Consider the following 14,006-nt stretch of genomic DNA (forward strand, 5'->3'; position numbering starts at 1 on the left):
GGTGTGGGAATCGGGAAGTGAGGCCAGCGAGAGGCAGGAAGCGGAACTGAGGGCTCTGGTTTCATTTTCTGAGCCTCTCGAAGAAGGAAGGGGCCGGGGAAGGGGCCCCAGGCCTGCAGCATCACAAACCCTCGGCAGGGCTGCTCAGGGCCCTGCACCCTGGTCACCTCTGCCCAGTCCTCGTGGTCTGCAGGACCCCTCTGAGCACTGCCCAAAGAAGGGTGGGCTGCCTCCTTCCCTTCCCTTCCCTTCCCTCCCAGCCTCACCCACACACTGGTATCCAAGAACACTTCCTTGATCCTGCATGGACACCAGCTCTTTCCACAGTACCTGGGCAGTAAGAGGCAGACCTGCCCACCTGTCCCACCTCCCCAGGCCCCTGGGAACACAGCATGAGACAGGGAAGGCTTGGAAACCTTGTATTACAAAAATAAAGGAGCGCATGTGAAGCTGCCGCGAGGCTCCAGCGCAGAACGTACCAGTCGAAGGCCAAATATAAAAAAGAGACACTTAAAACATGGCAGGGCAACATCCTTAAGGCTGAACCATCCCAGCTGAACTGAGCTGATGTAAACCAAGGACCCTCCTTATCCTTATCCTTATCCAATGCAGGGTTGGTGTGGCGGAGCTGGGAGCTCTGCAGTGACTCACAAGCTCCACAAGCCCCCAGCTCATCTCCTTTTCCACGGTGACAGGCCTGAAATGGATCAACAGGGCTGGGGGTCCCGTGGGGGGCAACTCTTCCTGCTCTGATCTCACTGGGGAGAGGGGCCTGCAGAGAGAGGGCTGCAGGTCTGGGGGCTGCACCCTGGTCACCTGTGCCCCATCCTCACGGCCTGCAAAACCCCTCAGAGCACCCTCCAAAGAGGGGGCTCCCCCTGTCCCCTCCCAGGTCCTGCTGTACATCAGCTCAGTTAGCACCTGGCTCAGCTGCTCGGGCTCTGCTGGGCTCCAGGAGCAGGGGCTGGCCCCACTCACGCCGACTTGGTGCCACTCTCCACCTCCTTGTGCACCCACAGCTCCTTGTGCTGCTTGCGCCCAAAGCCTTCGTCGTAGTTGCCTTTACTCTTGAAGAGCTGCTGGAAGTGGGGCTTGCAGTAGAACTCCCCGTGGAGCGCAGCGTAGCTGCCCAGGCTGGGGAGGGAGGGAGGGCCGGGTTAGCCCTGGAGACTCAGCTGCAGCCTGGGGGGACTGGGGGGCTTGGGGACACTGGGACAGCACAGGGGGGAACATGCAGGAGGGGACCTTTAGGGCCAACAGTTCCCTCCCACCAGCAGAGGCTGTTTGGGGGCTGCTGTGAGTGGAGATGGGGGGTCCCAGGGGAGCTCAGCCTCATCTCTGTGTCCTCCAGAAGGAGGCTCTGGCTCAGCTCCATATTCCTCTCAAAGGGAAGCATCTCTCCTTTCATACCAGGTGGGATTTAGCTGACACCTGGGCCTGGGTGTGCAGATTTTCTTTTGCTGTAGTGGGTGGGTGGGGGTCTTTGGCTACTGGCCAAGTGAGGGGCTGCGATGGGGAGGGCACTGTTTGGGAGGGTCCTGGCAGAGCTGCAGTGACACCTGTCCCACCAGGGGACAGCCCCACTCACCTGAGCTTGGTGTGGCAGTGCTTGCAGCAGAAGCAGGAGTTGTGGAAGACGAACTTATCGGCCACCAGCCGCTCCATGGGATACACGGTTTTCTGGCAGGCCGTGCACATCTCCTTCACCTGCGCCTTCAGGCTGAAGGACTGGCCAAGGGCAGAGCAAAGGGAGACAGAGGATGAGGAAGGAGTTTAGAACACCCTGGATCCCTCCACTGCCCTCTTCCTTGCCCTCCATGCTCTGGAGCACTGGGGAGCCTCCCTGGGCCATTCCACTGATGCTGGGCTGGATTGGAGCTTGGTCCTTGGGCTTTTGGCCCTTCCAGCCTTGCCAGGAATCAGCAGGATGAGGCCCTGGCACAGGGTGAACAGAGAAGCTGTGACTGCCTCATCCCTGGAAGTGTCCAAGGCCAGGCTGGACAGGGCTTGGGGCAATCTGGGATGGTGGAAGGTGTCCCTGCCCATGGCAGGGGTGACACTGGATGAGCTTTAAGGTCCATTCCAACCCAGGCCATTCTGGGATGATTCTGTGATACAGAAAAAACAAAGGTACCTTGGAGCGCTGCACTGTGCTGCCTCCTGAGCTGTTCTTGGCCTCCTAAAAAGGGAAGGAGAACACAAAATGAGAGCTTGGCACAAGCCCCTGACAAAACCCTTCTGTGACCTGCACCTGTAAATCATCACCTGTGGCTCATGCACCTACACACAGCAGCTCTGCCTCGAGATGCTGCTCCTGCCCCTTGGAGAAGGATGATTAACTCCTCTTGCTGGAGGTGCACAGGGCTCAGGCAGTGCTGCCCTGTGGGTCCTTGCCCGGGCTCAGGGGGCAGTGGCCTGTTCCCCCTGGGCGTAGCTGGGTGCCCCTTGCTGTCCCAGAGCTCTTGAGGGAGATGTTTTGTTTCCAGTTCCTCTGCTGGGGCTGTGCAGGAAATGAGGCCCCGCAGGCTCGGGGGTGTGGGGAGGGCACAGGGGCAGCAGGGCATGGGCAGAGCTCACACAGCTCGGGAGCTTCTGCACTTCAGGGGGCAGATGCTGCTCAGCCCTGCAGCACCAGGGCACAGACCCGAACACCGAGCAGCCTCTCCCTGTGCCCCGGGTTTCAGGGCAGGGTCTCTCTGCACTGTGTCCCATCTGCAGCTGCAGCAGCTCATCCCTCCCAAATCCCCCCTGCTCCACATCCTGCACCCTCCCCAGGGCACTGCACAGGCACCCACAGGACCTTTGGGGTCCCTGACAGCCACCCCAAGGAGTTGGCTCTGATGGTAGTGTTCCCTCCTCCCCAAAATCAGGATCCAAGGGTCACTCCAGCAAGGTGTCCAGTCAGGGCTGGCTCATCCCCTCCACTGCCTGCTCCCAAGGCTCGGGCAGTGTGACCCCACACTGTGTGACCCCACACTGTGTGACCCCACACTGTGTGACCCCACACTGTGTGACCCCAGGATGTCACCCTGCTGTCCTTGTCCTTCCTCTGCCTGCCCAGCGCTGCCCCTCTTTGCCCCCAGGCTGGTCCCCCACCCCCCGTTCCTCCTGCCTTGTCCTTCCCCATCGTTTCTCCTTTGTATTTTTGGAAACAGTTTGTCTAAGAGACGCACAGGAAACTCTCCCCTGGCCGAGCTGCCTCCTCAGACGTTTCCCAGCTGCTCTCACTGACTGAGGTCAGGGACCTGATTTTCCTCTCATTCCCACGAGGCTGGAAGCAGCAGCCAAAGTCAACAGCGGGACATGGGCAGCGAGGAGGCTCAGCCGTGTAAAACCAGTTGCATCCCTTGGCACTGGCAGGACAACCGCAGGTGCTCTCCTGGGGTTGGGATTTAATGTGCTGTTTCCAGGCTCAGCTGACCAGAGCTAAGGAAAACGCTGCCTCTCTGGAGCTGAGACACATCCGTTCCCAAGGCTACGGCAATCCAGGGCTGCTCGTCACTTCTCGGCACCTCCTGGCCCCGATCAGGCACACTCTCTACTCCAGATCTGATAGATCTTCCCTCGGGGAAGGGCCGTATCCTGTCCCAGCAGGAGATGTTCTTGAACCTTTATGTTTTTCCATCTCCAATCACTCCAGTCCTAAGCAGCCCCGAAAGCTCTCAATTGTGATCACGGAAAGCCATGGAAACACAAACAAACAGACAGAACTCCAGACAGCTCAGGGTGAGAGCTCTGGATGGACCACAGCCTGAGCCTGGCTTTCAGTGTGCTCAGCAAACAGCACCTTCTGCTGGAACATTCCTGTCCCCAGTTCTGTTGTTTGAGTAGCAGTGACAGTGCCTTTGATCACCCTGAAGTGCCAAAATGGGAACACAGCTTCTGTGTACAACCCCCCCTCCCTGAGAACCCAAACCCAGCTGAAATTCCCATACAAACCACAGGATACCACGTACATGACTTGGGGGTGGGCTGGCGGCTCCCGTGGCCTGGAACATGGTTCCTTTCCCTTCTCTCTCTGTTTAATCCTGGGCTTGAACTCTGTGGGTCGATGCTCTCTGTGGAGGGGTCTAACACAGGCCTCTTGCAACACCTGGAAAGGAAATGTCATCAGGAGTGAGGCTGGTTTCATCACCCAAATGCAGCAGCTCTGCAGGAGCTGGTGAGGCTCAGAGCTTCCTCAGTGGGGTCAGATCAGCCTCCTGTGGGGAAGATCAGCCTCCTGTGGGGTCAGATCAGCCTCCTGTGGGGTCAGATCAGCCTCCTGTGGGGTCAGATCAGCCTCCTGTGGGGGAGATCAGCCTCCTCTGGGCTGCTGCTCTGGGCCTCCCTCAGGGACAGACTGAGGCACAGGGAACTGGACTGACAGACAGGAGAGGCAGCTCTGGAAGGCTGTGATAGCAGCTGGAGAGTTTGGGGCTCTGAACACCTGGAAGGTGATGGATGTGATGGAAGCACCTGCCAGGCAATGACCACGCCACTGGCAGCAAGGCTGACCCCAAGCCAAGGCAGCAAAAGCAGCACCCCGTGTTTCACTGATGCAGCCACTGAAGGACTGGTGTTGCTGGAGGAAGGGCTGTGATTTTTAGTCTAATTTTAGCCCAGAAAAGTCTTGCTGATCACAGCTCAGCAGAGCAAGTGACGGGGGTTTTGTCTTCTCGAGGAGCCCACGGGCTGAGCCCCGTGAGATGTGCTGAGTGCCTGGGACCGGCACAACAAAAAACCACCAGCGCAGCAGATCACCCTTTTTGGTAAAAAAAAACGAGCTAAAAAGGCACTGACAGCTCCTCAGGGGTTTTTCCCCACCACACTTTACCTTCAAAGCACCCGTGAAAGATGAGCCCTGGTTTGAATACACAGGACAGAGCTGCAGGGTTGAGTGAACACTGCCAAGGGAGGAGCAGAGCAGCGAAAAGAAGGGTGAAGGGTTGGCTCTGCAATGATGGGGATGAGCTGGAAGCTGGAAAACCAGCACCTCTCTCTGCCTGGGGCTGCTTTCCTGTCCTACTGAACCCCCTTGGCCTCACATTGCCACCTCAAAGACCTTCCTGCTGCCCAAGGACTGGGCCAGACACTGAGAAAGCCGCAGGGCAGAGACATGTCAGGGTGGAGGGCTTGGGGTAGGGGCATCTCCTCAATGCCCATCTCACGGGGACATCTGCAAACATGTCCTGAGTTTTCGGGGGCTCTTGGCTGCCAAACCCCCAGCAGCTGACACCAGGCTTGCGTTACACTCAGGAAAGCACCTAAAATTCATGAATTTCAGAGTTGAAAGCAGGTTCTGGGCACCGGGGGTGCCCCTCACAGCTCTGGGGCTGCGCAGCTCTGGATGCAAACGTTTCACAAACTCAGCCCTGTTGTATCAAACCCATTTCCCGTCCTCTCTGCGGTTTGGTTGTTATTTCCTGCTCTCCGAGCTCGCTCGCAGGCAGCTGCTGCCGAGCCCAGCATCTGCTGGGGGTCAAACCCAGCCTCACAGTCCCTGCCTGCCCCCATTCCCTGGGGCAGAACCTTCTCTTGGTGTCTCCAGTGTCTGCCGGGTCCTACAGCCCAGCACAGCCCCTGCAGGGAGCGTGAGGGACCCAGAAAACCTGGTGCCCCCACTGCACACACACCTCCAACACAGACCCACAACCCTCCCCCTTTTCACCTGCTTTTCACCTTTACCCCCAGCCTTTGTTACAAATATTTGTCCTGCCCCAATTTCCCTTCCCTCGCAGCTCATCTTCCTCCCCTACCCCAGCCACCTTCTTGGTTCTTCCAGACCCTCCATCATCCCCCTCTTGCCCTTCCCCAGAACCTGGTCGAGTGGAAAGTGTCCCTGCAGGGGCTTGGAACGAGATGATCTTTAAGGTCCCTTCACCCCAAACCGTTCAGGTCTTCTCTGATTACACATAATTACTTCCACCTGCAATTTGTTTCTTTTCTCCTCATCTCCCCAAACCCCTTTCCCTTCAATTCCACCCACTTATCCCAGCCCGTGGCTGGATATTTTCCCCTCCACATCCCCCTGCACATACCCTGTGTAGTGTTTCCAGGAGAGCCCCTCGCTGCTGCTGCCCTCCAGGAGCAGGACAAGCTAAACCTCCTTCCTGCTCACGAGAGCAGAAATCTCAAAGGGGAAGGCTGTGCTGGGGCGATAAGGGAACCAGAACAAGTGAGAAGCTGCAGGAGGGTTTTTTGGAGGCCTCTCGGCTGCTGTCACTGCCCTTCCCAGGAGAGCACAGGTCGGGAGTGGAGCCCAAGGCAGGGGGAATGTGGTGACACCGAGCTCACAAAGCCTCCACAGAGCTCAGGAAAGCTCAGGGCTTTGAGGGGAGCGATGTGACCAAGCCAGGAAGCCCAGGCCGTGCCCCACAGCGGAGAATGGCACCGTAACTGCCACACCTGACTGTCCCAACCTCTGTCCCTAAAGCCACTTACACAGCCTGGGAAGGGCAGGAGCCAGGGCTGTCCTCCTCTCTCCAGGTCGTGGCAGGGTTTTTTGGCTCAGGACAAGGTGAGAACCCCTTTGCCTTCCAGCCTCTCTCGGAGCTGCCCGGCAGTGCCTGAGGGCTCCGGGCGGGAGGAGCCTGAGGGGAGCAGGGAGGCCGCGGAGCTCGATCGGAGCTTTAACCGCCTCCCTCGTCCCCTCACGCCTTCCTGCCTCCCTCACACCGTCCTGACTCCCTCGTCCCCTCACGCCTTCCCTCATCCCCTCACGCCTTCCCTTGTCCCCTCACGCCTTCCCGCCTCCCGCCTCCCTCATCCCCTCACGCCGTCCTGCCTCCCTCGTCCCCTCACGCCTTCCCTCATCCCCTCACGCCTTCCCGCCTCCCTGGTCCCCTCACACCGTCCTGCCTCGCCCTGGGGCAGGTGGAGGGCGAGGGAACACCTGGGGTGGCCCCTCAAGGCAATCCCCCAGCCTCAGCCTGCCTCCGAAGGGTCACACTTCCCGAGGCCAGGGAGCCTTTTCCCGTTTCCCTCTCCAGAGGGACCCGCCAGGGCTGTCCCCGGTCCTGGCCCGGCCCGTTCCCGGCCCGGTGCTGGCCCAGCTCGTTCCCGGCCCGTTCCCAGCCCGGGTCTGGCCCAACCCGTTCCCAGCCCGTTCCCAGCTCGTTCCCAGCTCGTTCCCGGCCCGTTCCCGGCCCGGGTCTCCCCGGCAGCCGGTGGGATTCTGGCCCAGGGCAGCCTGAGCGGGACTGCAGAGGGCCAGAGGCCCCTCTCCGCCATCTGGTTCCCATTAGCAGCCCCGGGAAGGGTTTGTTTACTGCAGGGATCACTCACTGCTCCATCCCCAAGGCAAAGAGCGGCGTGGGGGATGCGGGCCCCCTTCCTGCGCCATCCTCAGAGGACGTGGAGCATCCCCAGAGCACGGCCAGGGCAGGGGAGACACCTCGGAGAGGTTTGTAAGGCTTTTCCCCAGGAAATCACGGGTTGTGGGGATGGATCCCCTGCAGGGTCAGTGAAACCCACACACGGGACAGTGCTGAGCCTCCAGCTCTGTGGCCAACATCCCTCTCAGCTGGCCAGGGTGGGGAGGAGGTGAACAGGAGCTGGAAGAGCCTTTCTCCTGAGCCTGGGGATCAGCTCCCAAGGCTGTTTCTGCAGTCTTGGGGTCTCACAGCTGATCCACACCATGAAACAAAGTGTGGGGCAAAACCAGCATCCAACAGGCCAGGCCAGAGCCAGGCACAGCAGATGGAGAGACCCCAGTGGCCACAGCTCCTACTTTAGGCATGGAATCCTTTAATTCAGCTCCAGGTCTTGGCTCTTTGTGTGGCTCTGAGCCAACCACTTGACCTCACTGGTCTTGAGGACCCAGGGCAGGTCCCTGCTGGCTTGGCACAGGGTGGAGGAGAATCCAGACATTTCTGGGGACACCCCGACCCTGCTGGTGACATTCCTGGGGAATGGCCCTGACCCTGCCTGACCCACAGCTGGGACATCCCTTCCAGCAGCCTGCCCCTCTAATCCCCTTTCCATCCACGTTTGCCTCTTGACAGGCTGCCAGCGGGCAGGAAATCTGCAGCCGAAATGCTGAGGGATGCTGACAAGGAATAGTTGTGGGGAGGAACAGGGCTGCCTTTGTCAGGGCAACAATGGGAGACCCAAAGGAGTGAGGGGCAGCCCGAGGGAAGCCCCTGCCCACCCACTCCCCTCTCCCGCTTTCATCCCTGCCTCCCCTGAGGAGGAGAAGGTGCTCTGGACCACCAGGCTTGGGGAACTGGGCTGGTCCCTGCCCCTGCCTCAGGCTGGGCCATGAGCCAGAAGGATGCTGCTGGCATTCACCTGCTTTCCTGAGGCAGCCCATTCCTGGGATTGTGGCTGTGTTTAATGGTGTCCATTAAAAACCATGTTCTGCAGGGAGTCTCTGCTCCCTGGGATCTCGCTGGGAGTTCAGATAGAGCAGAGAAGCACAGCAGAAATTCTGCCAGGAGGATGAGAAGAGACTTTTCCAAGCAGAGACAAATTCTCAGTAGTGCCAGACATAAATTGCAGGTTGAGAGGTTCGGGCTGGACATTAGACAGAAGTGCAGAACGGGCTAATGAGGTGCAGTATAAACCTTGTGCAAACAAACACAACAGGGAAACAGCAGCTCATGCTCCTTCCCTCCCCTTGTCAGCTCTTCCCTAACCTCTTCCATAAACCATGCTCCACCTGGAATCACCTCCTGGTTTCCTACACAAATGTACATCCATTTGCCATTAGACATTAGCTCATCTCCCATCATATATTTGCCTCTCAGTGGGATTCATAAAGAGCAACCACATTGAGGAGAAGCAGAATCCTTTTAGCCTGTTCTCATATGGTGGGTGCTCTGTTGTCACAACCACCACGATGCAAACAGGTGAGCTGGTCTGAGAGATCCCAGACCTTGGTATTCTGATACAAAACTCCAGCACCCCTGAAAACCTCCAGCCTGACATGTCCTCACATCCCTCCTTGCAGAAGAATCCAAGTGTCTTCCTTCCACTTTGCTCTCTTTTTCCTTTTTCCTGTCTCCACCTAAAATAATCCTTTCCTTGGGGCTCTATCACGAGGCCCTGTTGTTTCAGAAGTCATTTATCATATCCAAGGAAGACACTGAGCCAGCGTGACACGATCTGTGTTAAAACCACCCAGCATTTCATTCTGCTTCCCAACAGCACATCTTTGATTACTCTTCCAGAACCTGTTCTAGAAACCAACCTTTCCTCGTACTCCAATTAACAGATCTGTAACTGCCTGTAATTTCCTCCTTCCTTTAACACAACCTCTCAGTGTTACCTTGGCTGACTTCCTCTTGTGGAATATCACCTGTTACTCACCAGACTCTGGACTGGCACTTCCTATGGTGGAGTCCCCATCCCTGGAGGGGTTTAAAGGCCCTGGGGATGTGGCATTTGGGGACATGTTTTAGTGGTGGCCTTGGCAGTGCTGGGGGAATGGCTGGACACTGTGATCTTAGAGAACTGTTCCAACCTGAAGGATTCTCTGGTTCCTCTGATCTCTTGAGCCCCGAGAGACCCCACAAAAAGCTTTTGCTGTTTCATCACCTGCAGGTGCAGCAAGAGCAGGAGTGGGTCCAGTTCCAGGCACTCCAAAACACAGCACAGCCCCTTTCCTTGGTCCCTGCCTCCACACAAGCCCTACTGTTTGCTGTCCAAATGCAGATTGTATAAGGAGAAAACATGACCAAAATCATACTGGTAGTCAAATCTCTCCAAATATCATTCTTTTTTGGGCTGTCCTGGCTATTTTCAGCCTTCACCTCTATCCTCCCTTTTGGTATCCAAGGTGCTGTAGAGCCCAGTGTAGGATCTGGTTGTGTGAAATCCACAAGATTGCAGTGGAGCAATGAGTGTGCTGGGAAAAGTAATCCCTGGAGGGGCACATCAGAGCATGCTGAGGCATTGTCACTGAAAACCCCAAGCTGGACATATGGAGAGGGTTATGGACACACCACAAGAGTGAGAAATATGTCTAAAGTGTGCTTAACATCGATATTGCAATAATCCTTTTGTCCAGATTTAATGTTTGCCATGCCAGGGCTTTTGCTAAGAGCAAGGTAAGCACTGCAACACCCCCAGATGGCAGATAAAAATGACTTAACTGGGAGGGAAAAGCAGATGTGTCTTGGGGGGACATGGCAGCTGCCTGACAAAACCCTGCAGGAGCTGAGGGTGGGAGAAAAGGAAAAGAAAAACTCCATCACCCTCCAGGAGCAGAGGGGTAGTTGAGGACTCACAGGAGTTTCCACTGAAGGAAAGCAGAAGAGGCATTCCCTTCCCTTAAGAGAAGTCTCATGGGATTTTTGCTGACCAGAAAAGGTCAGGAACCTGTTTTTGAGCTGTATAAGAATGAAGATGCATCCAGCCACTTTGCAAAGCCCAAGAGGTTGGTTCTGACAGACCCTCACCTTGGAACTGGGAATTCACTTCTTGCAGGGCTCCCCTTTAAAAAGGACATTGACACTGGGGCTGTTTCAGCCTAAGCTTGGTCGATTGCCCTGCAATTATTTTGTAATCTACATTAATAATGCTGCAGATGCACTACTCCTGGCCTTAAACACACAAGAGCTCAGCTGAGGCACCAGATGTCTTCCCTGTGAGAGCCCTCACACGACGTCTTTGGTGGACAAAGCCCAATTTTCAAGCCTGGATTATCAGGTTTTTTCTCAAAACTGATACCCACACCATGAAAAAAATCAGCAGAAAATTGATCATAAATATAATCTATAAGGTATCTTAGCTTGTTTGAAGCGATCCAAGGGGATTAGACAGATCAGGCTGGCTCAAAAGACAGTAGTTACAGCACCAGACTGGGACTCGGGCTTGATTCCTAAATCTGCTGCTAATTTTGGGTGGCAGCAGGTAAATAATTTCTATTTTTTTCTGTTCTCTTTTCTCCCCCTCCCCTCACTGAAAACAGAGCTGCTCTCCTTTGTGAAACCCTGGGAGATCCCTGGCTGTTAAGGGTTATGTCAGAGCCCAGGGCATTTGTGTTGTTATTAAATCTCACAGTCATGCAACAGCCTCCCCAGGGAAGTGATGAAAGACTTGTCGCTGGGAAGGTTTAAACGCAGGCTGGATGGGGCGGTAGGAGACACACCGTGGGGAATTGGCAGGCATTAACGAGGGGGGGATAAGGGACTCGGGATCTAACAGGTTTTTTTCTTCCATCTCTGCTCTTTCCGATCAGCTTAATAAAATGGATCTGTCCAGCCCCCCTCCGGCATGTACTGCAGCGCACAACAAAGAGGGAACCACAGCCCCAACGGGGAGCGTGAGCCCCGAAATACGCCCCAAAAAACGGCCCTCCCGGGGCAGATACAGCCAGCACAGGCCTGGGGGGTACCGGCCCCTCTCCCGGGGCTCGCTGGGGGCAGGGGGAGCTCGCCCCGACCCCCGGCCCCGCTCCCCCTGGAGCTCCGGGAGCTCCTCCCTGCCCCGCCTGCCCCCGACAGCCCCGAATTCCGACCCCCCAAATCTGCCTCCCGCGACCCCCTGGGCCGAGCCTCCTCCCGGGGCCGGGCAGCTCCCGGAGCGAGCGGGGATGAGCCCGGGGGATGAGCCCGGGGGATGAGCCCGGGATGAGCCCGGGATGAGCCCGGACCTCGGGGCGGCTCCTGCCCGGCGCCGCCGCTCCCGGGGCTCTCCCCGCGCCTTCCCCGCTGCTCTCCATCCCTTCTCCTCGGCCCCAGCCTCTCTCTCTCCCTCCCCGCCGCCCCCCTGGCTGCCCCCGGCTCTCCGTGGAGGGAAATCCCCGGTGGGTTGGAGCCCCTCGCCGCCCGCACCAGGGCCGGCATTGTCTCGCCCCTCGCCGCCCCCGCATCGAGCTCACCGCCGAGCCGAGCCGAGCCGAGCCGAGCCCGGTGTGTCCTGCCCGGTACCGGGGGGGTCTCCTGCCCGTGTCCCGCCGCAGAGGCCGCGGCCGAGGAGCGGAGCCGCTTCCTGCGCTCCCACCGCCGGCTCCGAGCGCTTTTATCGCGGGGCCGCAGCAGCGATTGGCTCTCGGCTTCCAGCCGCTCCTTTGGCTCCTTTGTGTGGAGCCAACCTCTAACCCCAAACCTTCCCCGCTCCCCTCGCTCTCTCCCTGGGCTCCCCGCAGCCCTCCCGACCCGCCAGCGCCGGCCCCGGGAGCGACCCTTCCTCTTTCTGGCACAGGGTGCATTAACCCCCACACCGGTAATTATCTTTTCCAGCCTCTCTCGCGTGAGCTGCGTGTGCAGATCGGCTTCTCTGCAAGCTCTGGACATGGCCTTGGGCTCTTGCCCTCCCCGGTAAGGGATCCTGGAGCATCCCAAAGGATCCATCCATCCATCCATCCATCCATCCATCCATCCATCCATCCCTCCATCCATCCCTCCATCCATCCATCCATCCATCCATCCATCCATCCATCCCTCCATCCATCCATCCATCCATCCATCCATCCATCCATCCCTCCATCCATCCCTCCATCCATCCATCCATCCATCCATCCATCCATCCCTCCATCTATCCATCCATCCATCCATCCATCCCTCCATCCCTCCATCCATCCATCCCTCCATCCATCCCTCCATCCATCCATCCATCCCTCCATCCATCCATCCATCCATCCATCCATCCCTCCATCCATCCATCCATCCATCCATCCATCCATCCATCCCTCCATCCATCCATCCATCCATCCATCCATCCATCCATCCATAGTCCATCCATCCATCCATCCATCCATCCATCCATTCATCCCTCCATCCATCCATCCATCCATCCATCCCTCCCTCCCTCCCTCCCTCCAGCGCCTGCAGGAGCCACATTTCCCGCACACACACCTCCACTCACTGTTTGCATAGGAAGGAAGGATCCTATCAGGCAGCGGCAGCACAGGAGGATTCCAGTGCTCCCCACTCCTCAAAACTGAGCTGTGATGGTTTCAGAAATCGAGGATTTGTTCCGTGGAGAGCTGATGAGGCGAGCAGGGGAGAGGGGCCTGGCAAGGTGAGTGGAGCAGAGTCCCACAGGCCGAGCAAAAGCACTGCCTGGACTGAAAAGGCAGCTTCCCCCAGTGTTTGGAGGGCTGGGATTTCCCCAGGAACAGGGTAAACCATCAGAAAAAAATATAAATATAAATATAAATACAAATACAAATACAAATATAAATATAAATATAAATATAAAATAAACAGTTAAAATCTGGGGGTGGTTTCACACCAGCTGAGGAAGCCGGAATGGCCCTGAGCCAGGAGAGAGGCAGCAATAACCTGTAGCTCTGAGGGCTTTACCTTAAGCTCCCAAAGCCCTCCAATGGGCCATAAATGGAAGAAAATATACAATGGGGTGATGGGAATATCTTTGAAAATGATGATGATGATGCTGGAACAAATATTGTTGTTTGGCTCCTGAGCACAGTGTGGTGCCACTGGAAAGAGCCAAATGTTGGCTGGAGGTGGCCCAAAGCCTGAGCCCGGCTGCAGAGACAGCTGTTCTGTGGGCAGTTTTCCTGTAATTCCCTGTGCAAAAACCACGACTGAGGAATTCACAGGAGTGTTCACTGGACAAGGAGACAGCAGTGATGTGAGTCACCACCTCTGTCACTCTGCGTTGCCCAAAGAGCATCTGTGCTGAACGGGCTCTCTGCCATCAAATAAATGCAAATAAATGAGGAATTCCACTCCAGAGCTGAGGCAGAGGTGGGACAGTCACAGCTGGAGACCAGGGGGTGCAGAGCTGGGGTCCAGCAGGGCATGGGGAGAGAGGAGCAGCCAAACACCCAAAACCAGGGCGGATGTGTGGGAATCCAACAAGCACAGCACCCGCAACAACCGCTGCTCATCATTGTCCTAGCACACGATAAAAATCTTACAAATCTTAAAAAAACGCTTGTGTTCAGAAAGGCCTCTCCATCCTCCCGGCTGTCACCAATCCTATTGCACAGAATGAGCTTGTCTGTGAGCTTATTAATTATCCTGTTTGCTGCACTTTTAGCGATAGGACTGGTAATCATGGGGCAGGAGTAACCTCGAGTGAGAGCACTTTTCTCTGATGGTGGAACTTCC

At 56.9% G+C, this 14,006-nt stretch overlaps 1 protein-coding gene across 3 annotated transcripts; it reads right to left on the reverse strand.

Moving 5' to 3' along the window:
* Positions 1-413: 413 nt before the first annotated feature.
* LIMD2 (LIM domain containing 2) lies at positions 414-11,835 on the reverse strand. Of its 3 annotated transcripts, none has more exons than XM_083877705.1 (5): positions 11,807-11,835; positions 3,957-4,093; positions 2,135-2,179; positions 1,589-1,728; positions 414-1,134 (listed from the first exon to the last, which is right to left on the reverse strand). In XM_083877705.1, exons 2-5 carry the CDS (start codon positions 3,996-3,998, stop codon positions 975-977), a joined length of 387 nt encoding a protein of 128 aa, XP_083733831.1. In that variant the 5' UTR covers positions 3,999-4,093; positions 11,807-11,835; the 3' UTR covers positions 414-974. The 3 variants fall into 3 exon arrangements, with proteins under 3 accessions (XP_083733831.1, XP_083733830.1, XP_083733829.1); XM_083877704.1 differs by lacking the exon at positions 11,807-11,835 and adding an exon at positions 6,424-6,540; XM_083877703.1 differs by lacking the exon at positions 11,807-11,835 and adding an exon at positions 6,021-6,126.
* Between the last annotated feature and the right edge of the window lie 2,171 nt (positions 11,836-14,006).

This window comes from Zosterops lateralis (genome assembly GCF_965231275.1).
Source record: "Zosterops lateralis genome assembly, chromosome: 24".
Classification (NCBI taxonomy): domain Eukaryota; kingdom Metazoa; phylum Chordata; class Aves; order Passeriformes; family Zosteropidae; genus Zosterops; species Zosterops lateralis.

Bases quoted from the DNA above. Each gene is read 5' to 3' on its own strand.
- LIMD2 (XM_083877705.1), bottom strand. From the start codon at position 3,998: ATGTTCCAGGCCACGGGAGCCGCCAGCCCACCCCCAAGTCAT. The intron at 1,729-2,134 runs GTACCTTTGTTT...GCCCTTGGCCAG, and splicing joins GCACAGTGCAGCGCTCCAAG to TCCTTCAGCCTGAAGGCGCA. The intron at 1,135-1,588 runs GTGAGTGGGGCT...CTCCCTCCCCAG, and splicing joins CACTGCCACACCAAGCTCAG to CCTGGGCAGCTACGCTGCGC.